This window comes from Protobothrops mucrosquamatus, unplaced genomic scaffold, assembly GCF_001527695.2.
Source record: "Protobothrops mucrosquamatus isolate PMUCROS unplaced genomic scaffold, P.Mucros_1.0 scaffold_242, whole genome shotgun sequence".
NCBI classification, from domain to species: domain Eukaryota; kingdom Metazoa; phylum Chordata; class Lepidosauria; order Squamata; family Viperidae; genus Protobothrops; species Protobothrops mucrosquamatus.
Window position 1 is genome coordinate 72,091 of NW_015386318.1, and position 27,411 is coordinate 99,501.

At 42.0% G+C, this 27,411-nt stretch overlaps 1 protein-coding gene across 1 annotated transcript in view; it reads right to left on the reverse strand.

Annotated features, from left to right (window-relative positions):
• The window catches only part of TMEM266 (transmembrane protein 266), a 34,730-nt gene extending 7,642 nt beyond the window's left edge, over positions 1–27,088 (reverse strand). The window contains exons 1-9 of the mRNA XM_029287076.1: positions 27,074–27,088; positions 22,641–22,684; positions 19,112–19,300; positions 13,649–13,803; positions 12,005–12,078; positions 10,264–10,320; positions 9,128–9,266; positions 7,888–8,003; positions 4,613–4,802 (exon numbers count right to left, since the gene is read on the reverse strand). Coding sequence (XP_029142909.1) covers positions 4,613–4,802; positions 7,888–8,003; positions 9,128–9,266; positions 10,264–10,320; positions 12,005–12,078; positions 13,649–13,803; positions 19,112–19,300; positions 22,641–22,684; positions 27,074–27,088 — 979 coding nt within the window. The remainder of the gene's footprint in view (positions 1–4,612; positions 4,803–7,887; positions 8,004–9,127; positions 9,267–10,263; positions 10,321–12,004; positions 12,079–13,648; positions 13,804–19,111; positions 19,301–22,640; positions 22,685–27,073) is intronic.
• Between the last annotated feature and the right edge of the window lie 323 nt (positions 27,089–27,411).

Sequence of the window (27,411 nt, forward strand, 5' to 3'; positions counted from 1 at the left end):
TAGACAAATCTTTTGATAAACTAGCCAAATGCTCCAGTTTACAGAACAAGAAGCTTGATTTTTTTTTTTTAAATCCGATTTTTATTACAGCGACTTAGGGAATCCCTTCCTGTGACAGACTTGAGCTACAGAAGATCAATGAAAATATGGGGCAAGGAGGGCCTCTTAAGAAGATTTTCCCCGCATGTACGCTAAATCAGTTGATTACTTGTATGAGTTCTAAGCAATTAGATATCTCTAATCATCAAAGTGATACCTAAAAAAAAAACGAAGATAACAAATGTGGTTGGGAAATAAACGATTCATTCCTCTTCTGGCTTCTTTCCTTGACTAATATTTTTATAACATCCGGGATCATTGATCTGGCATTTCAACAATAACCTCCTCCTGTAATTATAGTATTCCTTTATTAACAAATATTATCCGGACCATCTTTTGATATTAAATAGGACAACTGAATTCGTAATCAAACCTGTTTAAAAGACGCTGCTGCATTGACTTTCTTGGGTCCCTTAAAAAAACAAACCCCCTTAAACTTTTGTCTATATTGATTTGCCTGTTTGTGGAGGAAAAAATGGTCACTTGGATGAAAAACAGCCTAATGTCATTACTGCCTCCCCACTTTGGCTGCCTTATTGGGACTTCATTTAATAAACTAACTCGGTGTCTTTAGGGACAACCTAATAATCACCCACTCTGAAGTCCCAGGGACTTGCTTCAACAAGGCAGTAATTGTTTTAATGGATGGCCAGACAATGTTTCCTGGCTGCAGGAATTAACAGAAGGAAAGGAGAAAAGAGTCCAGCGCATCTCAAGCAATTAGGGGGTCACGTGCCCCTTGTTTTCCCCCCCCTCTAGCAGGAAAAAAAAAGGAAGCCGGTTTGAAATATTAAAACACGGTTTCAAGGCCTTTCTCTTCGCACAGATTTCCCAAAATCTGACTTTAAACGAAGTTAGGAGTGTGTTTTCTGCAAAGTCTAAAAAAAAAGAAAAAGAAAAAGAAAAGAGAGAGAGAGGGTTTCAGAAGAAAACTCCGGAGCGAGGGAAGAGATGAAAGACTCATAAAGGAAATTTTAAGAGGTTCGGGAGCCATTAGTAGTCCATAAAGGCAAGATTTAAGATCCTAAGATTTAAAGGCAGTTTTACAGCAGTGAATGAACTTAGCGGTTGGCATATTGAACGGGTTAAGAGCTGCAATCGGGATCTACGCAGACAGGGTCAAAAAAAGCAAGATGGTTGCTGGGAGGATGCTTACAGCTTTCGTTGCAGGCTCCGTTTTGAGCCCTTCCCCCTGCAGATTGTCCTCAGCTTCCGACCACAATTTCCGTTGCAAAGTGGGACATTTGTTAAGTGAATTTTGCCCCATTTTACGTCCTTTCTTGCCACCGTTGTTAAGTGACTCACTGTGTTGTTAAGTTAGTGACACAGTTGTTAAGTGGAAGGAGATCAGTTGGCCCCCGAGACACTGCAACTGTCATAAATACAAGTCAGTTTCCAAGCGTCTGAATTTTGATCACGTGACTCTGGGGATGCTGCAACGGTCATAAGTATGAAAAACGGTCATAAGTCCCTTTTTTCAGTGCCGTTGTAACTTTGACCGATCACTAAACAAACTGCTATAAGTCGATCCTACTTGAAATATATACAGGAACTTGCTTATACAATTTATATATTAAATTGATATGCTATCCATCTCACTATTGAGTGACTCTGGGTGGCTTACATCATCATAAAAAAAAGAATAAAAACATTAAAATGAACAAAAATTGGGTAAACTAGGCACCAGTACATGAGTGGGATGGAAGTGGGATTTCCTTCTTAGTCCACAATAAGCTTTACTTACAAAAAATAATAATAATTCCTAAATGCTAATTAGCTTGGCCACCTTAATGATCATTCATCAGAAGCCACCTAGATTGTTGTTTCTCAACCTTAGTGTGTGGACTTCAACTCCCAGAATTCCCCGCTCCCCTGGGAGTTGAAGTCCACACGTATTAAACTTCTCAAGGTTGAGAAACACTGACGTAGTTCATCCAAGACATAACTGGCAGACTGGAAACCAGAGACAACCAGATTATTATCAGAAACGGATGACATCTTTTTTTTTTTAATGCAAGTACTTTAAAACTCGCACACCACCTGCCGGCGCATCATTTCCCGTTATTTCATAGCTACTCCGTGTTCTTAACTGCCCATTTTGGGAGATTGTTCTAAAGGTCTGCAGGATGCTCGGTGCCTGGGGGCCTTCTCAAGTTTTGCTTCGAAGAGGCCTGATGCACGTGACACGGGATGCAGAGACTTTGAAGGCAAATTCGAGCTTAACTTAAATAGCTTCACCGTAAAAATGTCGCGCAGGGGAGAGGGGGAAGAGAAAGGGGGCTGAAAAGTCAGCAAAGTCTAATTTTTCTCATGCAGGTTTGTAACTCTTCACGGTCAAATAGTTTGGGGTGAATGTGTTCATTGTTCTCTATGGGCCAGGGAAATATAATTGGCTCTGGGGCGGGGGGGGGAGTATCCCGTTTCTCCGGAATTAGGCAGAGTCTCACTCACTAAAAGCCCCTTATTTGAACCTGGACTGAAGTTCTCCAGGTGAGAAGATTTTGGAGGGACTCAGAAGCAACATTTCCACTCCGGAGCAATTTAACCTGTTTTAGCCCTCCGCTCTTCAGACGTGCTATCAACCTTCCTTGTTTTCTGCAGCCGTAACGTAATACTAACGGCTTAAATCCATTGGATGGGTCAATTATCTACGGAGATTCTCAGTCCTCCAGGTTGTAGTTATCTCAAAGGTGCTTCTCCCCCCTCCCCCAAAAGGCTACTGGGGCAAACTCATTTAACAACTGTTTCACTTAGCAACATAAATTTTGGACTCAGCTGTGATTGTAACTCGAGGACAACCTGTTTAGTCCAACTAAAGGCAAAGGCAAAATTCTCGTTCGTCTGAAGAGTGTAGACTGCAACCTAATTTCCCTTCTCTGGAACACCATCTCCCCGAAAACAAATTCTAATTGATTTTAGTCTGTCTTGTTTTCAAGCAGGCTGTGAATTCTAAGTACGCTTAAGTGTCCTCATACCATGATACAGACATTAAGGGAGGATTTATTTGGCGGGTGGATCTGTTATGTTTTATGGATGACCCAGCTGAAGCACTCTGTGCTTGTTGCTACCTAGAAACATAACTTAGAAAGTATAAAACTTTTAAGATTGGCCCTGCAAATCACAGGAATTTCGACACTGCTTCCTTGCATTCCTAATGTAAACCCTCAAGGAACATATGCATAAATTATAAAGTATCTTCATGTATTCAGATTTAAAAGAATAAGTAGATTAATGAAACTGGATGCAGACCCACTTTGGAAAGCTACAACTCAATATTAAAAGGACCCGGCAACAGCAGCAAAGTCACTTGACTTCTGCCCAAATTACTACAGATAGTCTTTCGACTTAGGACCACAATGGAACTGTGACGGTCATAAAGCAGGTCACCCACGTAAAGCCCGACTTTGCCATCTTTTCTGCGGCAATCGTTGAGTGAATGCTGTGGACGTTAAGCAAAACAATGGTTTGCTGTAGCTCAGTTTTGCTGAAAATGCTGGTTTTCTGCAAAACTGTTGTAAAACATGGTTATGGGACCGAGGGGGGGGGATTGTGCAAATGGACATAAATGTAGGCTGCCCAACATGTGGTCATACGGCCCCTGGGGATTGCATCAGAACTTCAGAAATGGGTCCTAAATAGGTCTGTTGTAACTCTGAACTGTCACTAAGCAGCGGTCCTAAGTTGAGAAATAGATAAGAGGGGATCCCTGTGTAACCAGTTGGTTGGAGATAACTGCAAATCCTGATGCCGCACAAATAGGTTATTTATTAGGGGCTTTTATGAAGAGCTTTCTAAGCAACACACAATCAAAGCATCCTCCTGCAGAGTTCCTCATAGCTGCCTAGCTGGCTGGGGAATGCTGGGAGTTGACGTCCGTACATCTTAAGGTTGCCCAGGTTGAGAAACACTGTCCTACTGAATTTGGAATCCAAGACTCCTATCTGGGATGAAAACTACTACGGCCACAAACCCAGTTCCTCAAAGAGTAGTCTCTCTGCATATTGTCCTGATCCTAAGATCCTGTTTGTCACTTCCTTCTGCAACCTGGGGAAGTCTACGCACATCGGATCGAAATGAACAGACACTGCTTAACAAGAATACCACAGCTTTAAACGCTCTCCACTAGAAGACGAAGAAGGAGGAGGAGGAGGAGGGAGGGAGGAAAGAAGAAGAAGAAGAACAAGGAGAAGGAGAAGGAGAAGGAGAGGAAGAGGAGGAGGAGGAGGAGGAGGAGAAGAAGAAGAAGAAGAAGAAGAAGAAGAAGAAGAAGAAGAAGAAGAAGAAGAAGAAGAAGAAGAAGAAGAAGAAGAAGAAGAAGAAGAANGAGGAGGAGGAGGAGGAGGAGGAGGAAGAGGAGGAGGAGAAGAAGAAGAAGAAGAAGAAGAAGAGGAGGAGGAGAAGAAGAAGAAGAAGAAGAGGAGGAGGAGGAGGAGGAGGAGGAGGAAGAGAAGGAGAAGGGAGAAGGAGAAGGAAGAAGCGAGAAGGAGAAGACGTGGGACTCTTGGCCACTTACCCCGAGCCGGACGCAACTCTGTAATGTTCGCAGTAGTTTCGTCATCAGAATCGCCCCCAGCAGCCACCACTTTGTACCGGTTTCCCGTCTGTTTCTTCAACATGTGAGGCACCTGCAAAGCTGCCTCTCTCTCAGCTGCCAGGTCCAGATCCTGCTGCGCCAGATGTGCCCGCAGCTGTCTAATTTCAAACTGAAGCCAAAGAAAGAGAGAAAAATAGCAATTAGCACTAGCACTTAAGACTTATATACCGCTTTACAGCCCTCTCTAAGCGGTTTGCAGAGCCAGTGTATTGCCCCCAACAATCTTGGTCCTCATTTTACCGACCCCGGAAGGATGGAAGGCTGCGCCAACCTTGAGCCAATCAGGATCGAACTGCTGGCAGTGGGCAGTTAGCCTGCAATGGTGCATTCTAACCACTACACCTCCACGGCTCTTAATGTGCAATATGCAGAGGTATATTGCGTGTAAATACGGATACCCACGTAAAGAGTGATATTCTGGTGCTGCTCCTAAAGAGGCATCTTAGCACCAGAGTTTGAAGATCTCAGATCTGGGCACCATCTGTAAAAATGACCAGCTTGATCTGTTCAAACAGTTCAAGTTTTGAAAGGCTGACATAACAATGGTTCAAGGGCTGCTAAAGGCTGTCGCAGGGTGGACACACTGCATTAAGGCATGGGTGAGTTTATCCACAATTGGGGGGGGGGGGGGTTAAGTGATCCACTCACCCAAAACTCCATATGGCTTATTCTGGCCCTGCAAGCAAACTGAGATTGGGAAGAACTGGCATGGATGCACACAACATAATTTGCACCAATGTTGTGTTTGCTCCAAGCAAACTGTAATAAAGAAAGCTTTTCTCTAATAGGAAATTAAAGACATAAATGTGGCTATTATATTTGCATAAACTCTCTGTGACCCTTAGTGTGATTCAAAAGAATCAGTCACTGCTGAAAAGAAAAAACACTATCAATTGACAACATCCATTTTAATGGTTGCTGTACAATCGACCAACTCCTGCGGCTACCTTTTGTCATGTGACGCCAGCCATTGCTAAAACTTAACAACTGCGGATTTTTCATTTATTTTGGTCTTTTACTCTTGACACAGACACGTGCTGTGTAAAAAACTCACTAATTATTTTGTATAAATCTAATGCCCTTTTACATCGGCACTCTCATTTTCTTTCAATTTATTTCTTTGAAAATAGTTTTGTATGTACATTGCAGATTTTCTGAAAATGCAGAAAGCTATCACCACCAAATTATGCACCTACATGAATTCAAAAGGGGGGGAAGAGAATCAAAGTTTATTGTTTTCATAATCGAAAACAAATGTAATTGCTAACCTTTCTTTAAAAGAAAACATTGAATTTAGAGGCACAAACACCAACGCTTCCTGAAATAAGTGTGAACTAAGCCTGATGGCATATGCCACCAAAATACAAAGTCACAACATGACGAATGTGAAACAGAGCCATCTCTAAACTCACACAGAAATCAAATCAAGCATGGTATCTTTTTAGCACTTATCAACAATTACAGCGACAATAAAAGCTTCTTTAAAAATATGTGATATTTTTAACAAAGGAGGGTTACATATCAAACTGCTGTAAAACAAGACACACATTCTAGATATAAATACATACACAAATGCACATCTAAATTTCCTGGTATTTCTAGACCAGCAACGGCTATATGTACTTGTAATACAAAGCTGTGGTTTCCAGCTTATAGGGTTTTGCTACTGTTTTTTTTACAGCCTCAAGGTCAAACATCAGAAGCCAGAGTTTGATCTTGGTTTTTTGAGGTAGTTAAGAGTTTATTGTATAACTGTGTTTTGTGCAAATCAGGAGTGCAAATTTTGGGGGCCCCGAGGACCCGTCTGTGCTACCAAATCAGGCATTACATTGACGGACAAGAAGCAGAGCTAGACCACCCTCTAGGAAATAAGAAACTTGCTATCTGAACTCTAAAACCAAAGCAGAGATAGTTTAACAGGTCTCAACAGCTCCCTATTTTCTCTCAGCCGAAAGTCAGCGGTGGGAGAAAGTGTGATACGTGATGCCCTGAGAGATCCATTAAGTGGCATTTTGTCTTTCCTGGGAAAACGATCCCGCAACATTTAATACGTGGATGTGTCAACATGGCCAGGAACATTAAATAAGTGGAAGCAAGCAGCGGATATGTAACAGTACTGCTTTTCTAAATTCAACATTTTGGTACAATCAACTAGAAATACAATTTTGGGAGGCATGAAAAAACAACCACCCAGAATTCGAGAGATGGCAAGCAGGAATAAAAATGCTGTATTTACACCAAAGGATGACCCTCAATTTATAATAATTTCCCCCAAAGCACCCAGAAAGAGCCTGGTACTACTGCCCCAGAGATAACTGAACAGCGAAGAAAAGGAGAAAAAATTTGTTCAGGTGGTGGAAAAATCATTTAAACCCACCAGATAAAACACTTTCTTCCAGGAAGGCTTAATGTTCAGGCAAGTTGGGCTCTTTTAGAGGATGCAAGATGACCCCACCTCACAATTCACAAGTAATTATTTGGAGAGAAAAAGGTAAGTTAGAGTCCAGAATTGCATATGTCATAAGAGGTCAGACTGACCTAGGAAAATGAAAGAAGTGCCTTTGCTGCCACCCTATGGCCAAAATGCATAAGTGCAGCTTAGCAGTGGAGCATGGAGCATTGGGTAATGTGGGTCGACTGTGGGCTGTTTCTGGCACTCAGGAGAATTTTTAAATATATATATATTTATATATATATAACATCATCAGGGTTAAAAGCCAGTCATCGGAAACACCTTAAATAAGGTGCCATATATATATCATCAGGGTTAAAAGCCAGTCATCGGAAACACCTTAAATAAGGTGCCATATATATATCATCAGGGTTAAAAGCCAGTCATCGGAAACACCTTAAATAAGGTGCACATGGCACCTTATTTAAGGTGTTTCCGATGACTGGCTTTTAACCCTGACGATGTTGGGAGCTCCCAACGAAAGCTTGGTTTTATTAAAATATTTTCTTACTTGAATCCTCCTGGTGATCGTAAGTTATTTATTTTACAATATGAATATACCCAGGAGTCACATTTTTACAGACATTATCTATCATATATATATCAAAATATATATCATATATATATTTTGAAGATTCAGCCCAAGAGGTTTTCTGCTTTCTAATTTTTTCCTAGCATCAGAGGAAAACTAACGGACGAAAACTTTTGACATTGGCATGGAGATATAATTGTGCCCTCTTACCCCCTGTTCTTGGCAGATGTGGGTCAGTCTTTCCAGCTGCTCGTCCTGAATAACCTTTGCTTTTTCGTACTGTTGAATCACCATCTCCATTTCCACTTTAACGGGCAGGACGTAGGCTACAAATCAGAACCATACAAATAGGGTCTTTCATAGCAGATAAGAAGGCAGTTCTCTACTACTAATCAGAAATGCAGACTTTCTGCGGCTACTGAAAGCAGAATGGGTCACGATGCATCCCTCGACAAATGCAAAGTGAGACTCTTGAAAGAACCGACGTGCAATTGAGAGAGATAAGATTCTCTTGGCTTGTCAAAAATCATCTATTGCCTCCAAGTCTTCCTTTTAAAAAGAAGACGTGTGTGTGTGTGTGTGTTTACTTAGGAAAATGGAAGCAAGTTTTGCTCATTCAAGATCACCTATTCTACTCTAATTGTCTAAAGCAGGGGTCTTCAAACTTGGCCCTTTTGATTTGTGGACTTCAACTCCCAGAATTCCTCAGCTAGCATGCCTGGCTAAGGAATTCTGGGAGTTGAAGTCCACAAGTTTTAAAGTAGCCAAGGTGAGGACCCCTGATTTAGAGTCTTCTTGGATGCCTTAACACAGGGGTCTTCAAACTTGGCCCTTTTATGACTTAGCATGCCTGGCTAAGAAATTCTGGGAGTTGAAGTCCACAAGTCATAAAAGGGCCAAGTTTGAAGACCCCTGGTCTAATGAAGTGTTTCTCAAGCTTGGCAATTTTAAGAGGTGGTGGACTTCAACTCCATGCTGGCTGGGGAATCCTGGGAGTTAAAGTCCACACATCTTAAAATTGCCAAGCTTGAGAAATATTGGTCTAATGGATTACAGGTGGATTTTCACATGCAGTTTCTTTAAAAGAAGTTGCTAAGAACTTGAACTGCTCAGCCCCCAAGTTGGTGCTTCTTTCTTTCTCTAAACCTCCACATCCTGCTGCAGATTATTTTTTTTCGCAAAATTCTAATTGCCCACACAAGTACATTATTGCATCTGTTATGACACTGGGACAAAACATGTGACTTAAGTACATTGGGAATTTGTTTATCTTCTAAGCAAGGGTCAACTGGTTAAATCTGTGTTTTCTGCTTGAAATTAGCCTAAAATAGATGTTATCCATTTTACAAAGGAATGGCTTGTTTTTATTTGCTAATTTTTCAAATTTATACAGTCACTCCTCTCACCAAACACGACCAAGTTAAAAAAAAAAAATTCACTGTTGACTTACCATCGATAATTCGTTTGACTCTCCAAATTCTCAGGGTAATAATGAGACTTATAGCATCCCATGGACTGCTTGGTCCATTAGCCACTGTAGATGCCACCATGGGAGCCAAAGATAAGATGATTACAGCACCATCAAATACCTAATATGAAAAGAATTTCACAGGAATCACATATACATTATTTTTGAACGTATGCATCTGTGGGAAATGGCCAGGTTGAGTCCGAGGATAGGGTAGGGTCAAATGCATCATCAGTTTGGAATCCTTATGCATCCACAAGAGATCTACGCCCATGGATTCCGCTGACTCTTATCTAGTGTCAATTTGCCTTGACTGCTAGTAGATCAGATTCTTGTGTATGCCTTGACTGTTAGTAGATCAGATTCTTGTGTATAAAATAAACTTGTGTATGAAATAAACTTGTAGTACTTTTGAACTTTATCCTGGATCCTGGTTTCTTGCGCCTTACGTTATCAAGTGACAATCCAACCCTTTCTCTTCTTTGGATCCATACTGATTATTTTACCCATGTTGCCCATACTGCATTTGTTGTATTTACGCAATCACATTTCCAATGGATTGTCCTATACAGGTAGTTCTTGATTTATAACAGTTCACTTAGTCATCATTCCAAGTTACAATGGTGCTGGAAAAAATGACTTATGATGGTTTTTCACACGACCGTTGCAGCATCTCCCTGGTCATGTGATCAAAATTTAGACGCTTGGCAACTGGCTAGTATTTATGACGGTTGCAGTGTCCTGTGATCCCCTTTTGTGACCTTCTGACAAAGAGTCAATGGGGAAGGCAGATTCACTTAACAACTGTGTTACTAACCTAACCACTGCAGTGATTCACTTCACAAGAGTTGCAAGAAAGGTTGTAAAATGGGGCAAAACTCACTTAACAAATGTCTCACTTAACAACAGAAAGGTTGGGCTCAATTGGGGTCGGAAGTTGAAGACTACCTGTAGTTTAGCAGATTCCATGCAAAGGAGCTACAGTTTGGGCAGAATATACCACCTTGCCTTTTGACTTTAACCTGGTTGCTACAACGAGTAGCAGAAACCTGAGCAATGCACACCAAGGTTTGGGCAAGAGGGACATGTCATGAAAGATTTCGCTACTTTGGACTTACCTCTATTTTGTTTTCAATATAGTCCCATATACCGAGTACGACTATTCTCAAAATAGTCTAAGGAAGTCCATGTTGGGAAACAAAAAGGGGGGGGGGAAGGAGGGAGAAGAGCAGAAATTAGCATTTGTCTTTTACACATTCATTTAAAACATGCTGACATCAATTATATTTAAAGCTTATTCCCTTCTTAAAAAGATGCCCTGCTTCTACCTCTTCCAAGTTCTGGGAATAATGGAAAAGATAAGCAAAATTCCAGACTAATAGGGACAATCTTTTCAAGTTTAATAGCAACCATTCTCCAACTCAGAAATGAGTAGCATTGCTTAAAGTCTCCATGGATCCTACTTTCAAGTTATAACAGCAATAACAGTAACAATAACAATAATAGTAATAATAATAATAATAATAATGAATGTCCCTTTCATAGATTTTAGTGGACAAGAGCTGCCAAACATTTTAGGCCATTTGCAAATGCAAATGTTTTTTCTCAGGGTGGAAAAGTGGTGGCCCGCTTAATCACTGCAATGACTTATGACTCAACTGCAGTCGTAAATTGAGGACTACTTGTAAAACAAGCAGCCAGAGGGGAATTCATGAACTGGCCCTAATTTTGTGGGGGCTGCTCCAAAGATTTCATCCTTGGGCTCTTCAGCTGGGAAGGAAGATTAATGCTCTCATCCCCACTCGTGTGATATGGTTAATTAGAGATGAGCCTAAAACAATCCCAGGGATAAAACAATCTGTTTCTAACCCAAGTGCTGATTGAGTGGGGTGTCAGGAGGATGCTCTGAGCCTGCCCACAGTTTAAGTGAACACAGCTGCTAAGCCAATTTCATGCCTTATTTGAAGTTTGGCAAGAAAATATGCTCCTAATGAAGTATGAATTTGGCCATTTACAAGCAGGCAATGAGAAATTAAATCTCTTTTAAGAAATTAAGTCTCTTTATTCAAGCTTGCAAATAAGAGTTTAACAGACCTTGGACAGTTTAAACCAAGGGTGTCCAATCTCGGCAATTTTAAGACCTGTGGACTTCAACCCCCAGAAATTTCTGGGAGTCGAAGTCCACAGGTCTTAAAAGTTGCCCAGGTTGGATACCCCTGGTATAAAAAAATTGGTATACATTGCTTGCAGACATTTCATTATCTAATTAGGAACGTCATCAGTGTTGGAAGGGAGTGGGGTTTGCAGTGTGGAGGTGAAGGAGGGGAGGAGGAGGAGGAGGAGGAGGAGGAGGAGGAGGAGGAGGAAGAGGAGGAGGACGACGACTGTGGGGTCCTTGGTGCTCACTGACCTTGGTTGTTTTCTTGCAGACATTTCTATTACCCAAACTAGGTAACCATCATCATTCTAGCCTTTAATTGAGATGTTTTAAATTGTAAACAATGCCACAATTAAGTCCTCTGGGACTCTTGTCAGAGGCCAATTGTCCTCATTTCTATTGATCTGGCTACTCATTTCAACACTTCAAGTGACAATGGAAGAAGCATCTGTCAATAAAAGTAGCTATTTATGGCTCTCTCTTTCTCTCTGGTCTCAAGAGACTTACTGGGACATTCTGTGTCATCTGTACACTGGTCTTCCCCCTATGATTAGCACATGAAAATTAGCTGGGGAAAGCCTGTTCTGAAAACCGAAAGTCTGTCCAGTTCTAATTAAAAATATGTTTACTGAAGGATAGAAAGAAAAAAAAACCCCAGCCATATTCTTTTTCCCTACAGTTACAATTTCTATTTCCTTTACCTCTGAAAAGAAGATAGATAGGATAACCAGACTGATCCAGTGAATGACGCCAGCAAATTGCGATGCGCTTGAAACTACAAGGAAGAACAAAAAAGCAAGTGACACGTGATGTGTGTCATGCATAGGCCAAAGCAGGATGGTCAGTCTTAAAGCGTATTTTAAAAGGAAATGCAGATATCTATTTTCCTTCTTATTCTTAAATTAATATCACAATTTTGTTAAAGCGGGCTCAAAACCAGGAAGTCGCAGAAACCTTAAGATCTGTAAAGAGAAGGCATCAATAAAGACAAAATCCTCCTGGCAGGAGGGCATAGGACTCAGGGGTAGGCAACCTTGGCTCTTTTAGGACTCATGGACTTCAACTCCCAGAATTCCTGAGCCAGCCATGCTGAGGGAAAAGGGAGAGTTTCCAAGCTCAGCCATGCTGGCTCAGGAATTCTGGGAGTTGAACTCCATGAGTCATAAAAGAGCCAAGGTTGCCTACCCCTGGCATAGGTGGATATTCTGATGAAAGTTGTTCAGGAACTCCTCAGAAAGTGGAATGGGACAATTCGGTGTGGGCCAGTCGCTGTGGCCAACTCGTCGTGGCCAACTCGCCAAGGGACAATTTAAGAATTCAATTTAATTATTTAAAATCAATAAAAAAAATATTTCGATTTTTGTCATTCGCTTTTCATTCTATCCTTCCTTTGGCATCCTTTCTTGAATGATTCTAGTCCACCCTTTCTTTGATATTAGTGTAACCCTTGTCCCGCAGAGAGTTCTCCCAGGGCCAGTTGTCCCATGGCGAGCTGGCGAATGATCAGAGAGCGCTGTCGGTTCAAAGACGATATTATGGGCAATAAAGTTTACCGAGTATTTAGGAGAATTTTCAGAACATCGGGTTATGGGTCAAAACAAACATGAAGGCAAATATACGTGTCTCAGGATAATGTTAAAAGATCCAATCTGGGTCGTTTATTGCAGGGGTCCCCAACCCCCGGTCCGTGGACCAGTACCGGGCCACGGCATGCCAGCAACCAGTCCGCATAAACAAGCAAAGCCCCATCTGTGGGATGCAGACAGCACACAAAACCACGCACCCTCCGGTCTGCGGAAAAACCTCTCTCCGCGTAACCGGTCCCTAATGCCCAAAAGGTTGGGGACCTCTGATTTATTGGGAGTACAGGTTTTGTTTTCCGAGCTTTCGGACTTGTTCTGGAGTCCATCTTCAGGGAACTTCAAACTTCAAAGCTCATAAGACGAAACCTCTGGTCCCGGTGAACGACCCAGATTGGATCCTGCAAAACCAACATGTGTGAAGGAGACAATATTTGCTCCACACTGGAACCTTCAACATAAGGACGTCCATCTTTTTGTAGAAACATTCCCCGAATCTTGTTTAGCACACACACCTATTACCATAACATGAGAATAGGACAGTGACTGTTATCGCGCAAACAAAATGCATAGAAACCATCCTGGCCAAATCAATATGGCAGTAAGCGGACACAAAGAGGGACCACAAAGATGCTATCAGTGCCACTGTAACTTCAAACGGTCACTAAATGGACGGTTTGTAAACCGAGAACTATCTGTATCCTGTGGTTTGCTCAAACATTTCAGGAAGGAAAACAGAAACAAGGGTAAAAGCCTGCTACTCACACTGGAGAAGCTTTATATCTATTAGGAGCTCCAGAGTCAGAAGAATCACCACCAATACTACACAGGCTAGCAGGAAACTGTTGAGACTCGCACTGAGTAAAAATACCTGCCAGACGGCCGCTCGCCTCCCGCAGCAGGGCTTAAGCCAGTTAGATCTGAAGGAAGAAAAAGAGAGGGAAGGAGGAAGAAGAGGAAGACAGACGAGAAAAAGGCAGACAGGTAAAAGAAGAGCAAGACAGAAGCAGCCAGGTTTTGTTTGAGCAGAGAGCGGATCCACGGTTGAATTTATACCCTGCAAATGTATAGGATGCAAATGTAATCTGGGGTTCTTCATTTCACCCCCGTAGTAGCGATCGTAGATAGTTGGGCTGAAAGGATGTGATCCCCTGAGCTTCCATACTTTGTCCTGATCCGGCCCCTAAATCACTACACCGCCATATTATTAATGAAACGTATCTGTCCCTGCTGCTAACATCGGATGTTCTTGCTTGACAGTATATAAAGATGCAGACATTTCCTATTTAACCTGTGTACTACTTTTAGAGTTAAAATTAGATGGTGCTGGAGGGGAGGGGGAAGAATGTGCTTGGGGACTAGTTAGCCATAACAATATCTCAGTAGAGCAGGGGTAGTCAACCTTGGCTCTTTTATGACTCGTGGACTTCAACTCCCAGAATTCCTGAGCCAGCTGTGCTGGCTCAGGAATTCTGGGAGTTGAAGTCCACGAGTCATAAAAGAGCCAAGGTTGACTACCCCTGCAGTAGAGTATTCTTCAAGGTTAGTTGTAATAAGAGGAGATAACGGGAGGGAAAGTTCACACTTCAAACTAATTGGAGAATGTGATTAATGACTGTTAAATGAAGGAGTGAGTTATGCTTTGATACTGTGTGTTTGGGGGAGGAGAATTCAGATTTTGGCTTCTCTATGTACCTGCCGAAGCTATGTTGCAAATTAAAGATTCTTTAAGGTAAACAATGCCTCAAAGTTCTTTGAAGAGCTTCTTCTTTCGGAGCCATGACAGTATCTTTATGGTACAATATATACTCAACCCATCTGTTTAGTGAAAGTACCATGCTCACTGCACGCCTGGTGTGGTAAGTCCAGTTTGCAAAGTTCTCAGTCCAATAAGCAGGCACAGAGGGAATCCAGATTCAACCCCAATTGTTCCTTTTGTACAAAATGTGCAAACAGCAAAGTGGAGCAATGCAGGATTAGACCAAAGGCTCAGCCAGTCTTCTATTCAGGCCATGCATTTGCCAGTTAGAGGGTCAAAAGCAAGAAAGCAGCTCAAGAACCCACACCTATTGACCGTCACCATCAGTGGGTTCTTATTTATTATTTATTAAATTTATATGCCGTCCATTTCACTAAGAGGTGACTCCTAGGTGGTTTAAAGATGTATGGTTTCCAAAGTTGGAATGACTAAATAATAACGATCCCAACTGGAATCTCTTAACACAGTGGTTCTCAACCTTTTTAATGCCGCGACCCCAACCGGTCGTAAGTCCAGGACTAAACCGGTCATAAGTCGAGGACTAAACCGGTCGTAAGTCGAGGACTTTCCCTGCCCGGGAGCGCCGCACATGCGTGGTTCCGCCCCCTGCGCCGGCCGAGGCGTAGCTGGCAAGCGGCAGAGACGGAGCAGGCCAACCACCAGCTGGCCCAGCCCAAGGGAGGTAAGGCACCCGCCGGAAAAGGGAAAAAAAAATGGCGGACAAAAAAAATGGCAGACAGCCTTGCTTGGCGACCCCCATGAAATGGTTGATCGACCCCAAATGGGGTCCCGACCCACAGGTTGAGAACCACTGTCTTAACAGGTTTATTTTCCTGCATGACCTTATCGAATTGTCCATTAAAGTTGGTGGCCATGAGAATCATAATCTAGGACTCTTTTAGATATGTTCAAAAAAAACCACATTTCTACATCTAGATTAAGTAACCGTCTTTGATGATTTGCCATACGATTGTTTTATTCCACGCGGTGTGTGCGTGTCCTGCAGAACCGGAATTTCCCATTTTAATTTTCCAGAGGATCAAGGACTGCCCGGGTACGAAGCCTACCGAATTCTTCGTACAACTTCAACTTCGAAACGAACGAGGAATGAAAATAAACGTTATTGCTTCTTGTAGTTTTCTGTTTTGGCTGTTGCCACTATTCCTACATTTTGATATTTTGTATTAGTAAAGCAAGTTAGGACCACACGTGCTGCCTTACACCCAATCAAAGCACTACATTATTTTATCCAGCAGTGAAGATCAGCTTACTGCAACACCGGCTGAGAATTTTAATTTCAGACGCCAAGGACTGATTGAACAGGAATCGTTCTGGTATGCAAAGCGTTTACTCTTCTTTGAAACTTCTGCCAATGCAAATAGAATGTGTGCTTTCACTATAGGGTTTAAAGTTCTAGAGCAGGGGTCTTCAAACTTGGCCCTTTTATGACTTGTGGACTTCAACTCCCAGAATTCCTCAGCCAGGCACGCTGGCTGAGGAATTCTGGGAGTTGAAGTCCACAAGTCATAAAAGGGCCAAGTGTGAAGACCCCTGTTCTAGAGCAAATATTATTAAGTCTTTACATAATGCAACAGAACGGAGCGCCCCAAACTCAGATCCAATTTTACTAATCAACTTTGTAAGTCCTTCTCTCAGGACTTCAACTGGCGTCTGTCAAAAACTGGGGACTAATTACAGATACGCAGGAGTTACAGTGATGCTGTTTGAGGTATTTTCTAAAATCGTCACTACCAGATGATCTACTTACATTTAAAAAATAATCAGATGCATCCTTCTTCCAACAATATTTCTAGATTCTAGAATCTAGGTTCCTATTTGATTCCTTCATTTGTCATTCTTAAATATTTAGTCTATTTCTGTGACTTTTAAAAATTCCCAGAATGGACAGTAGGTGGCAGAGATGCCTATATTTAGAGCAGGAGTCTCCAACCGTGGCAACTTTTAAGACTTGTGGACTTCAACTCCCAGAATTCCTCAGCCAGCTTTGCTGGCTGAGGAATTCTGGGAGTTGAAGTCCACAAGTCTTAAAAGTTGCCAAGGTTGAGAACCCCTGATTTAGAGCGACTGTGGGATATAAGGCTGTAATTTTAACTGGGACTCACCTTGTTAAAAGGAAAAATAAAACAAGTGAGAGAAATTGGAATTACTGAAATTACTACCAACAAAAGAATATAATTAAAGATCAGGATCAGTTAGAAAATCCCATTTTTTTACAAAAACATGTATGTTTATCATTCTTTAGGGATGTAAGTTATAAGTATACATTTCGTAAATTATACTATCATTTAAAAGCAGTGTATTACTATAACAATAGACACCTAAAAGGATCATAATCAAAGAACGTTGGTCTCCTTCAAATGTATTTCCAGTTGCTAGACAAATGGTAGAAGATGCCTCAATTTTACCTGCCAAACAGTTCCTAGAACTGACTAGATGTAAGTTGCAAAAACAGATAAATTTCTTTCCAGTTTTAAGTAGGATCCTTAGATAAAACACACAGCAATTTGATAAAGCAAATTTCTAAACGAACTGAATTTCTTTGAAGGGAAAAAAAATCAAGGCACTTTCATCAGCAAAGGAGCATTTATGGAAGTAAATAAAATTTGGGGCTTTTGTTTAAAAAAAAAGGCTAATATGCGAGATTCCTGGTGTAAATCTATTTATACGTTTCTTCTTAAATTGGGAGGTTTTAAAAATATGCTGACAGGGAAAGATCAGCAATGCCAATTTACGAAACAAAGGAGAAATGTGCATCTCACAACAGCCTTTCCCAGTGTACAAAGCCCATTATATTACCAACTGACAATTTTTTGTAATATACCGCTGTTTAAGCGAATGCTCAACAACGAAGGAGAGAAGGAAAAGATTACCATAATACTCTGGTAATGAGCCACTACAAACACTTCAACTCAAGCTGCTAACAGATGTCACAGTTTCCGCTTTCTTGAGTTGGAGAAGGGGGAAGGGACGTTATGCCATGAAAGGTAGCTCCGTGCCACGTGAAAGGACGTGGGAGTTTTGCTCAGCACTGACTGCAGAATACAGTCTGCAACAGCATCCAATTTAACAAAGGGAAGTATCAACCCTTAGGTCCCAAAACAAACAAACAAACAAACAAACAAACAAACAAACTGTGTGTGTGTGTGTGTGTGTGTGTGTGTAGATAGATAGTATATAGATATAGATAGATAGATGGGTGGCTTATAAAAGGGACTCTCCCATGGACTGGCACGTAACCCTGACGATGTCAGAAGGAGTCCGACGAAAGCTTGGTGTAGTTTTGTTTTATGTTTTGTGTTATTAAACTTTTTATAGTTTGATATACTCCTGGTGTTCACAGTTTGGTTTTTGGAAGATGATTACACTCAGGAGTCACTGTTTTAGTTTTAATGTTATTAAAACTAAATATATATATATATATATATATATATATATATATATATATATATATATATATAGAGAGAGAGAGAGAGAGAGAGAGAGAGAGAGAGAGACAGACAGACAGACAGACAGACAGACAGACAGACAGACAGACAGACAAGGTCTGGAAGATGGGACACGTAAAAGAATCCAAAAATTTTAAGATGAGGCCATCATTTTGTATCTGTTAAAAGTTAATTACTACTTCAAATCTACTATAGAGCAGAGGTGTCCAACCTTGGCAACTTTTAAGACCTGTGGACTTCAACTCCCAGAATTCATGGCTGAATATTTTTTTTTCACTTTTTTGAAAAGCACTCTAATTTTTTTTTTTATCAATGTATGTATTTTTATCACTGAACTACATTCATAAGCTAAAGCTCTTTAAGCCAAAAACAGGGAAGCTGCTATTCGTACTGCCTGGAGAACTTTGCTAAAAATTCATTTTTGCCTCCAATTCTGCATTGTGTCCAGATCAGCCTGAATCTTATTTCTTCTAAGGCCCTTTTGAGAAGAATGGGCTCTGCTGTGTTTGCCTAGCTAACGTTTCCAGCCTAAAAGCATTTCATGAACCCAAAAGTTACACAGCCTAAAAGCATTTTATGACCATTATTTCCCATTACACATAATAAGATATATAAAAGAAAACAGCAAAGCTGTTCGGAACCTCCTGTTTCTAATTAAGACATGGGAACTTATTACGAAACTGTCAAAGTCGGGAAGCTAACGTCTTATGTTCAACAAAAGCAACAAGAACCAAACCCCTTTCCCTTATCAAGGGATCCGTATCGTGATTTTAAGGGCTCTAAACAAACAACACGATTGGCTAAAAGCAACAATGCAAAATCGAGGTTGCCTGAGGATGGATCCAGAGATTAGGACCATGATTTAATAACAGCAAAAGAAAAAAAAAAGAAAAAAAAAGAGAGAGACAGAGAGAGTTCCTTTTCTGTAAATTAAATTACTGAAGTTTTTTTTTTTTTTAAGAAAAAGTTTGGGGAGTTAAAAGTAAGTCGATGGATGCTTACCCTTCTCTCTGGTACTCCTCATCCAAATTGGAGAAGAGCTGGGAGCCTGCAACGGACAGATCCAGCGCAGCGAGGGGTAAATCTCGATAGGCGAAATTGACCAGCTGTACCGGGGCGACGCTTCTGGTCTCGTCTTCTATTTGCTGCGAAATTATTTCGACCTCTGAAACTCCACCTTCTATAGGAGGCCTAACGAAGTCATCAATGGAAAAAAAAAACCCACAAAAATAAGAACCAGTCCCCCACCCCCAACTGTGAGCAAATTCTACTTTACTCTAAGGCCGTGGTGGCGAACCTATGGCACGTGTGCCACAGGTGGCACGCAGAGCCCTCTTCTGTGGGCACGTGCGCCGTCGCCCCAGTCCTAGGCCTTCAGCTGGGTTTTATAAAACCTTTTCGCTTTAGGCCTCCGCCACCGTGTGCAAAAAAAATAAAAAGGTTCAATCAATCAATTTCAACTTCTCGCGGGGAAAAAAAAGATCTCGCAAAGTTGGAATTGATTGATTGAACTTTTTAGTCCCACCCAGTCTGCCGTTACCACGGCAGCCACGCCCACCCCAACAGGCCATGCCCACCCAATTGGCCACACCCACCTGGCACCCGACGATACATAAGTGGGTTTTGGGTTGCAGTTTGGGCACTCGGTCTCTAAAAGGTTCGCCATCACTGCTTTAAGGCAGTGTTTCTCAACCTTGACAATTTTAAGGCACGTGGACTTCAACTCCCAGAATTCCACAGCCAGCATTGCTGGCTGTGGAATTCTGGGAGTTGAAGTCCACGTGCCTTAAAATTGTCAAGGTTGAGAAATACTGCTCTAAGGCTACTTTAACAGAAACTTGCAAGACTGAGGGTATAAATCTCCCGCGGTCTCTTTTACAGCCTGACAAGCGTAAAAAACACCCTTCTGAGTGTTTTCCTTTGCCCGTTATGCAGTTGCAGGCTATGTCCTCTCTTATTTGATCATTCCCAGGAAGCATCTCTGCCCTCCTCCATCTGCCAAGGTCATTCCCACATCCTTACACTTTCATAAAACATAAAGATGCACCAGTGGTAAAAGTGTGTCAAGAATTCGAACAAAGCTACCAACTTAACTAAATATAGGTAGATCAGTTTCCTGTATGGGATAGCAACGTTTATTTAAGGTGTGGGAGAGAAATTTTTACTTAAAAATACTATTAATGAATGCGGAGGACATCAATGTGTCAATATCCCTAGTTGTATCTCAAAGATATGGGTACCAAAAGATTGATTCCAGATTGTTATGGTTCCTGGAAGACTTCTGGAATAAGCTATGTTTTGGGTCCTGTTTGAATAATCCATTTGTAATGTTAAATGATTTCACCAGGGTCAAAGTTCAAGCCATTAGATACCTCAGAATGATGTTTATGCGGGACACTTTCCTACAGATTCTTTTCTGGATCAAAGGAATGGAAGATTCATTGTACACCAGATTCAATAAACCTCTACTTAAGAATACACAAAGGAGATTCCAGTTTGACTCATGGCAGGACATAGTTATCAATCTCTTTAACAGAAGCCAGACTAAAAGTGGTTTGGAAAAGGAATGCAGAGTGGATCACCGAGATCCAATCCATGGCTTCAAAGCAGCCATTACAGTAGGTCTACAGGGGGAACGGAACCCAAAGTAACTCAAAATAACCCCACCTTGAGTCTGTTTGGTATAAGGGGGGGGGGGCAGAGAGAAACTATGGCAAGCTTTCAAAATTCTGTTACTATATCCTAGAACAATAAAGTGAAGTTCCAGTTGTCCTCACCATGCCTGTTTTCTAACCTGGCATATCTTATAGAGACCCAGGAAAGCAGACCATGTGAGGAAGAGTCTCAAGATAACTCCACTTTGATTCTGTATGGTATAAGACAGTGGTGGCGAACCTATGGCACGGGTGCCAGAGGCGGCACTCGGAGCCCTCTCTGTGGGCACACGTACCGTTGCCCCAGCCTCGCCTCCCCCCGTGACCCCTTCCTCTCCAGCAGCCCCCCTGAAGGAGAGTCGCCCCTGAGCGTGGCCCACGTGGAGTAGCACAGCCAAGGACATGGCAGCCAGGCAGCGTAGACAAGATTCTGCCCTCACACCCCATCGTGCACACTTGATGCTGCAGGGCGCGGGCAGAGGGCATGTCCGCCATAGCGCTGCTGGGCTGCCTGGGCAATCTGCGGCGGGCCCTGGGGGCAGTGAGTGGCCCTGAGGACAGGCGGGGCGGGGCAGGGGGTGGAGTGGGGGCGGGGCTAGTTTTTGGGCACTCAGTCTCTAAAAGGTTCGCCATCACTGGTATAAGAGGACGCAACAGGAAACTCTGGCGGGCTTTTAGGCTTCTATTAATTATTACACCCCGCAACAATCGTGACATTCATATGATCTGTGCTTTTTCTTATTCTGGCTTCCTTTGAATGGCTGACAAACACACAGTGAAATCTTGGTGAAATGATGAAGGAAAACAGGATTAATTATCTCACTTCAATGGCTGCCTTTTAGAGTGTCAAAAGGTCTAAATCAGATCTCCCACCTGACACCCTTTGCTCTCAGTAATACAGGATAATGGGCTAATAAACATCATGAGACTGGAACAAACAAGGTAAGGTAAGCAGGGGGGAAAAAAGCTTCATGTTCAACTTCTTTTTTAGGATGCACTGATTTCTCTCTGAAAAAAAAAGTGTTTTAAATCCTCTAGTGAATTAAATGGCCTGGATAATCAGCCAGATAATTATAGAAGGCACTCTATTCCAGGGGGCAAATTATGCAAGAATATTTGCCCCAAACAAAACATCTGTTTTTCATACAAACATGAGGAATTGAAAAAGGGAACAGCAAACCATATTCTATCCTCTTGTTTCTAGATAACAAAAGGAAAAAAAGTAGCAGCAACCAGGTATACTTGAGAAGAATATATTAGAATAGAGCTAGACACGTCAGACCATCGAACTATTTTTGATTACCATCAAACCCAGTTATCATGACCAACCGTTAGGGATTAAGGCTCAAGGTTGACTCAGCCCTCCGTCCTTCCAAGGTCGGTAAAATGAGGACCCAGACTGTTGAGGGGCAATATGCTAACTCTGTAAACTGCTTAGAGAGGGCTGTAAAGCACTATGAAGCGATATAGAAGTCTAGGGGCTATTGCTATATGGATTGTAGTTCAAACATCTGAAGGGCATGGGGTTATTTAAATTACCTGGGACGGATAAAGATGTCTGGATGTGTTGAAATGATATATGTATAGAATGGAACTTAAAACTAAACGAAGCCCATTACACCGAGGAAGACATGTTGATAGAAAGAGGTTTTTCTTTTTTTTAAAAAAAAAGAAAGCTCCACGTGAAATTAAAAGTTGGAAAGAAATGGGGAGATTTTACAGGTCATCCACACAACTGAAATTTTTCTACTACTGCAAATGTCCAACTTTCCTGGCCAAGAGAGACTTAATTCATCGCTGAGTGCCTTTTCGCATCAAACAGAACACCGTCTAGAAAAAGCAAATCAAGACATTCTTATTCAAACCTTTGTACCCACTGGGGATTGGTCATGTTGAACGATGAAACGAAGGCAGCACTTGTCTAGCTGTTTCCAGCTCCTCAGTCATGAATAGGTTGCATCAGAAGGAGAAAATTCTTTAAAAGAAAAAAACAACAACAACACAAAATTAAAACGTGTGACTTAGTGGCAAAACGTCTTTATACACCTAAGGCATAAAAGCAAACACGAGCATTAAAGCTGCTAACAACCCTTAGGAAGCTTTCAACACATAAGCAGGTTAGATAGATTTTAAAATAAGGTGAAACCCCAGCCGTTGGCTTACCAAGTCCAGGCAAGACTCAATTTGTGTGCAGAATGAAATTTTAAGCCATTCTTTCTTTCGGTGTCTGGGTGCTGACATTTAGGATGAATAGGCTCATGTGTTGATAAGGAAGCTGCAGAGAAGCAGTGACCTGGCATTTACTTCTAATCTGCCTACATCAGCAAAGGCTGAATTAATCTTTCTTCCTGTGCAGAATACTGTGGGACGCTGAAGGTCCTCTGTAAGCTCATCATTTATCCTTTTTCTCCCGAAGGATCGTTCCAGGCAGAAGAAAGACAAGAGCTTCAGAAGCCTCGCCAAAAATCACTGCTTACTAAGTTTCTCAGGTTGCTTTCCAAATCCAAGGACCGTCCTATTTTGTTACGCCATCAAGCAGAATATTGGAATAATTCAAGCAGAACACGTGCTTCAATACATCGAACAACAATCTGTCCAGGAGTGAGGCTCAAGTACGTGACGCCGATGTGTGAAGACTCTTACACAGAGAGTGCTCGACTTACAACAATTCGTTTAGTGACCGTTCAAAGCTACAATGCAGCGGACAAAGTGACTTTCCATTATTTCTCACACTTATGACTGTTGCAGCCTCCCCACGGTCATATGATTTAAACTTGGATGCTTGACAACTGGCTCACATTTATGACGGCTGCAGTGTCCCGGGGTGGTGGGATCCCCTTCGGCGGCCTTCTGACAAGCGAAGCCAATGGGGAAACTAGATTCATTTAACAACCGTGTCATGAACTTATTAACTGCAGTGACTCCCTTAACAAAGGTGGCAAGAAAAGTCGTAAAACGGGGCCTAACTCCCTTCACAAAATTTCTCAATTTTGGGCTCAGCTGTGATCGTAAGTTCAGTAGCACCTGTGCTAATGCCAAAAATTAGTCCCATAAATCAATATCCAGACAGACCCAGAAAGTTCTTCACTCGGTAAATAGGTTGAGATGAAGACAAGAGGTTGGGTTGTAGAGCTCAAACCAAACAAAGGACTAATGCCAAATCTATTCTTATGCCCTGCAGCTGCTCTGACATGTAAATGTCCTGCCCTGTCATTTTAAAGAGACCCATCGCCCGCCAGACAGGAGTGTGGATCAATATGAAAGGTTCCTTTAACAAATCACACACACTCAGCGATAGAAGGAAGAGCCTCAAATGCCCTTAGATGAAAGGGCAAATGAAAAAAAACCCAGAAAATTAGGGGGGGGGGGGGAAGAACCGGAAGGAATGACAAGGGAGTAAAGATTCATTGTTTTTTTTTTTAAAAAAGAACATTGCTGAGGATGGAACATATGCTATGGCTGCTATCGACAGATTGATCCAGGGGTTTTAAGGTTTCTAAGGTTTTAAGATGCAGGCAGTTCATTTAGTGGCTGTTTTAAAGTTACAACTTAGGACCATTTTTCACACGTACGGCCTTCGCAGCCTCCCCGTGCTCCGGTGATCAAAATTCAGGTGCTCGGCAACGGCTTCATCCTTATGACCGTGGCTGTGTCCTTTTGCGACCTTCTGCTCAGCAATGGGGAAAGCCAGACTCACTTAACAACCGGGTTACCAACTTATCTGCTGCAGCGATTCCTATTAACAACTGTGGCAAGGGAAAGTCGTAAAACGGGGCCAAGCTCACTTAACAAAGGTCTCGCTTGACGACAGAAATCCTGGGCTCAATTTGCGGCCGTAAGTCGGGGACCACCTGTATGGGGAGAAGGGAAGGACCTTCAGGATGGAAGCTGATGGAGATCGGGCTATCCGATCGAAGCCGGTGGGTTTGATTCTGCTCTCCTAATCTTTTGTTTGTGCTCCAAAAGAGGATTGCACAGGCAATGCTGGGAAACACCCCTCCCTGCCTGCCTGCCTGCCAGGGGGAAGGGGAGGGCCCTAAAAGAGAAGCCACCACGAGAGACGGCCTAAAAAGAGAAGCCGTGCCCCGTGAAATCTTTTGACCAGCAACTGCCCCGGTCAGAACTTCAGACCGACAAGAATTTCTGACTTCGTCCTCTCGGCTTTGGAAAGGACCCAAGAAGCGGCTTGACAAACTTCTTAAGGGCGAGTACAAGCAACCTCTGAGTTATTACAAACTTTATTGCGGTGGATAATTCCGTGCAGATTTCAGTGGAGTGAAGTCGCGCGCTTGGTGTGATACTTTATCCTTCCTTGGGAAAAAGGTGGAGAGTTACAACAGGAGGGAAGAGGCCTTTTAGAAGCTTTTTCTTTGTGTGTCTTGTAAATCTTGCGGCCAAACTTTGCCCAGGGAATATCCCGGGAAATCCTGTGGTTTTGATTTGCATTGAACGCAAGGCTTTCCCTGCAGACGTACCCGGGGTGGGCGGCTGTAATCATCCAGGGGAGTTTTATTTGTTCGGTGATGCAATCCTGGGTGGTAATTGTGCACAGTCCAGCCAAAATGTAAACATTATCAAGTTGGTTTTTTTTTTTTTTTGTAAAGAACTTTGGAACATTATAATAGCCCATATTGCGATTGCCCAGTTCATAAGTGCAATTTCAAAATACACCTGGGTCACCTGCCAGTAAGTGAATGCAACAGGAATGTGGATGGTAGAGTTTTCTGTTGCTAAGTAAAGTTCTCTGTATGTTAGGAGCAGACAGTAGATTTGTTACTCTGGATCTTTGTTAACATCCACGAAATAATGTTTTGGAATTGTTTGTGGTGCGTCCAAAAGCTCCTGTTTTAATTTAATCAGCGGAGGAAAAAAAAAACTGATTCAGTTCATAGAGTCTAGCGCCAGGGGTAGGCAACCTTGGCTCTTTTATGACTCGTGGACTTCAACTCCCAGAATTCCTGAGCCAGCATAGCTGGCTCAGGAATTCTGGGAGTTGAAGTCCACGAGTCATAAAAGAGCCAAGGTTGCCTACCCCTGGCCTAGCCCTACTTCAAAGAGGGCAGAAAAAACTTAGGAGAAACTTTCTTAAGACACCTTATTCAAAAAGTTCCCTATCATCTCCTCCTTCGCCACAAGAAAGAAATAGAATAATTACAAGACAAATAAAAAGTCTACTTTGCGTTCCGCTGATCTCAGCTGGAAAACTGTAATTTTTAGAGGCTCTCAGGAATGTTGTGTAGTTGTTAAACGGTGTTGTAATGTACTTTTAAGTGGGAGGGCCACCGAATAGGATTTGCAAATTTAATGGGGGGAAACTTGACTTTCCAAAATGTCACTGAGCTACGATTACCAACATTATTTGGCACTGAGCATGTCCCTTAGAGTGGTAGAAATTGCAAACCATCAACATGTATAGGAAGGCAATTTCCTTCTCCTCCTTGTTCTTTGTGATCACCTGTTGTTTGTGTGTATGCCATATGTTCAGTTGCCCACTGAGAGCAATAGGAGAGCTTATACTCTTGCTTGCTTCAACAGGATTTCTTTGTCCCTTTCCTACTGAGTTTTTCTTTTTTACACTCAGGTAGTTTTCCTTTGGTCTGATTTGATGTGTTTAGCCTTCTATTTTCTTTGCTTTTAGGTTATGATTGCATTTATTACACACTCAAGTTAGCGTGCTTTCCTTTGTTATTTTTTTATACATTATATGCAAACGTGAACATCCTGCCAAAGTGTGTGGGGGGGGGGAGAAATCCTATAAATAATGAACTTCACTACAACCAGCTTTTGTCCCAGAACAAGAAATTCCTTTTGAATGCGACTTTTGTTATGTGAAATACTCGTGTATCATCAGGGGCTGTTTGCGAGATGCTTCTGTTATATTCAAAGCATCCCAGCACAATAGGATTTCTGGCTAATGTGATTGTGTAACTCGGGGTTATTTGAAACCTTAATATAAACACATGGTCCTGCATTTCTGCCAGGGGGTTATTGAAAAAAGGTATTGCATTTTGGGGGCACGAAAAAACAATATGACAAGTATGTTACCTTGAGCTGCAATTATCTCTAGGAAATGTATAAGCTGTATTACCTCTGCTTTGGGCATCTGATCTCATGCCACAGAAAGTTTCCATTAGTCATAGGACAATGTCTACGGAGGTTCTCAGTCATCCAGGTCATGGTTGTCCCAAAGGTGCTTTTTCAAGAGGCAACTGGACCTTCTTGTTTTTCTTTGAAGACATTTTGCTTCTCATCCAAGAAGCTTCTTCAGCTCTGAAGAACAAGAAAGTCCAGTTGCCTCTTGGAAAAGCACCTTTGGGATAGTCATCGGATACCTCTACTATCTATGACAGGGGTGGGCAACTAATATGGCAACTTTATGACCTGTGGACTTCAACTCTCAGAATTCCTGAGCCAGCCATGCCAGGAATTCTGGGAGTTGAAGTCCACAGGTCATAAAGTTGCCATAGTTGCCCACCCCTGATCTATGAATTACAGGGGAATATTTTTAAGGTCCATTTTGCTTGGGTAAAGTACTAAGCTGCTCTTAATTTACTAGGTGACTAGCTTTCCAATATTACACAACATTCGGCTTATACCTAGAAACAGAATGGGAAATGCTATTAGAATAGAAAATATCATACGTGTTTT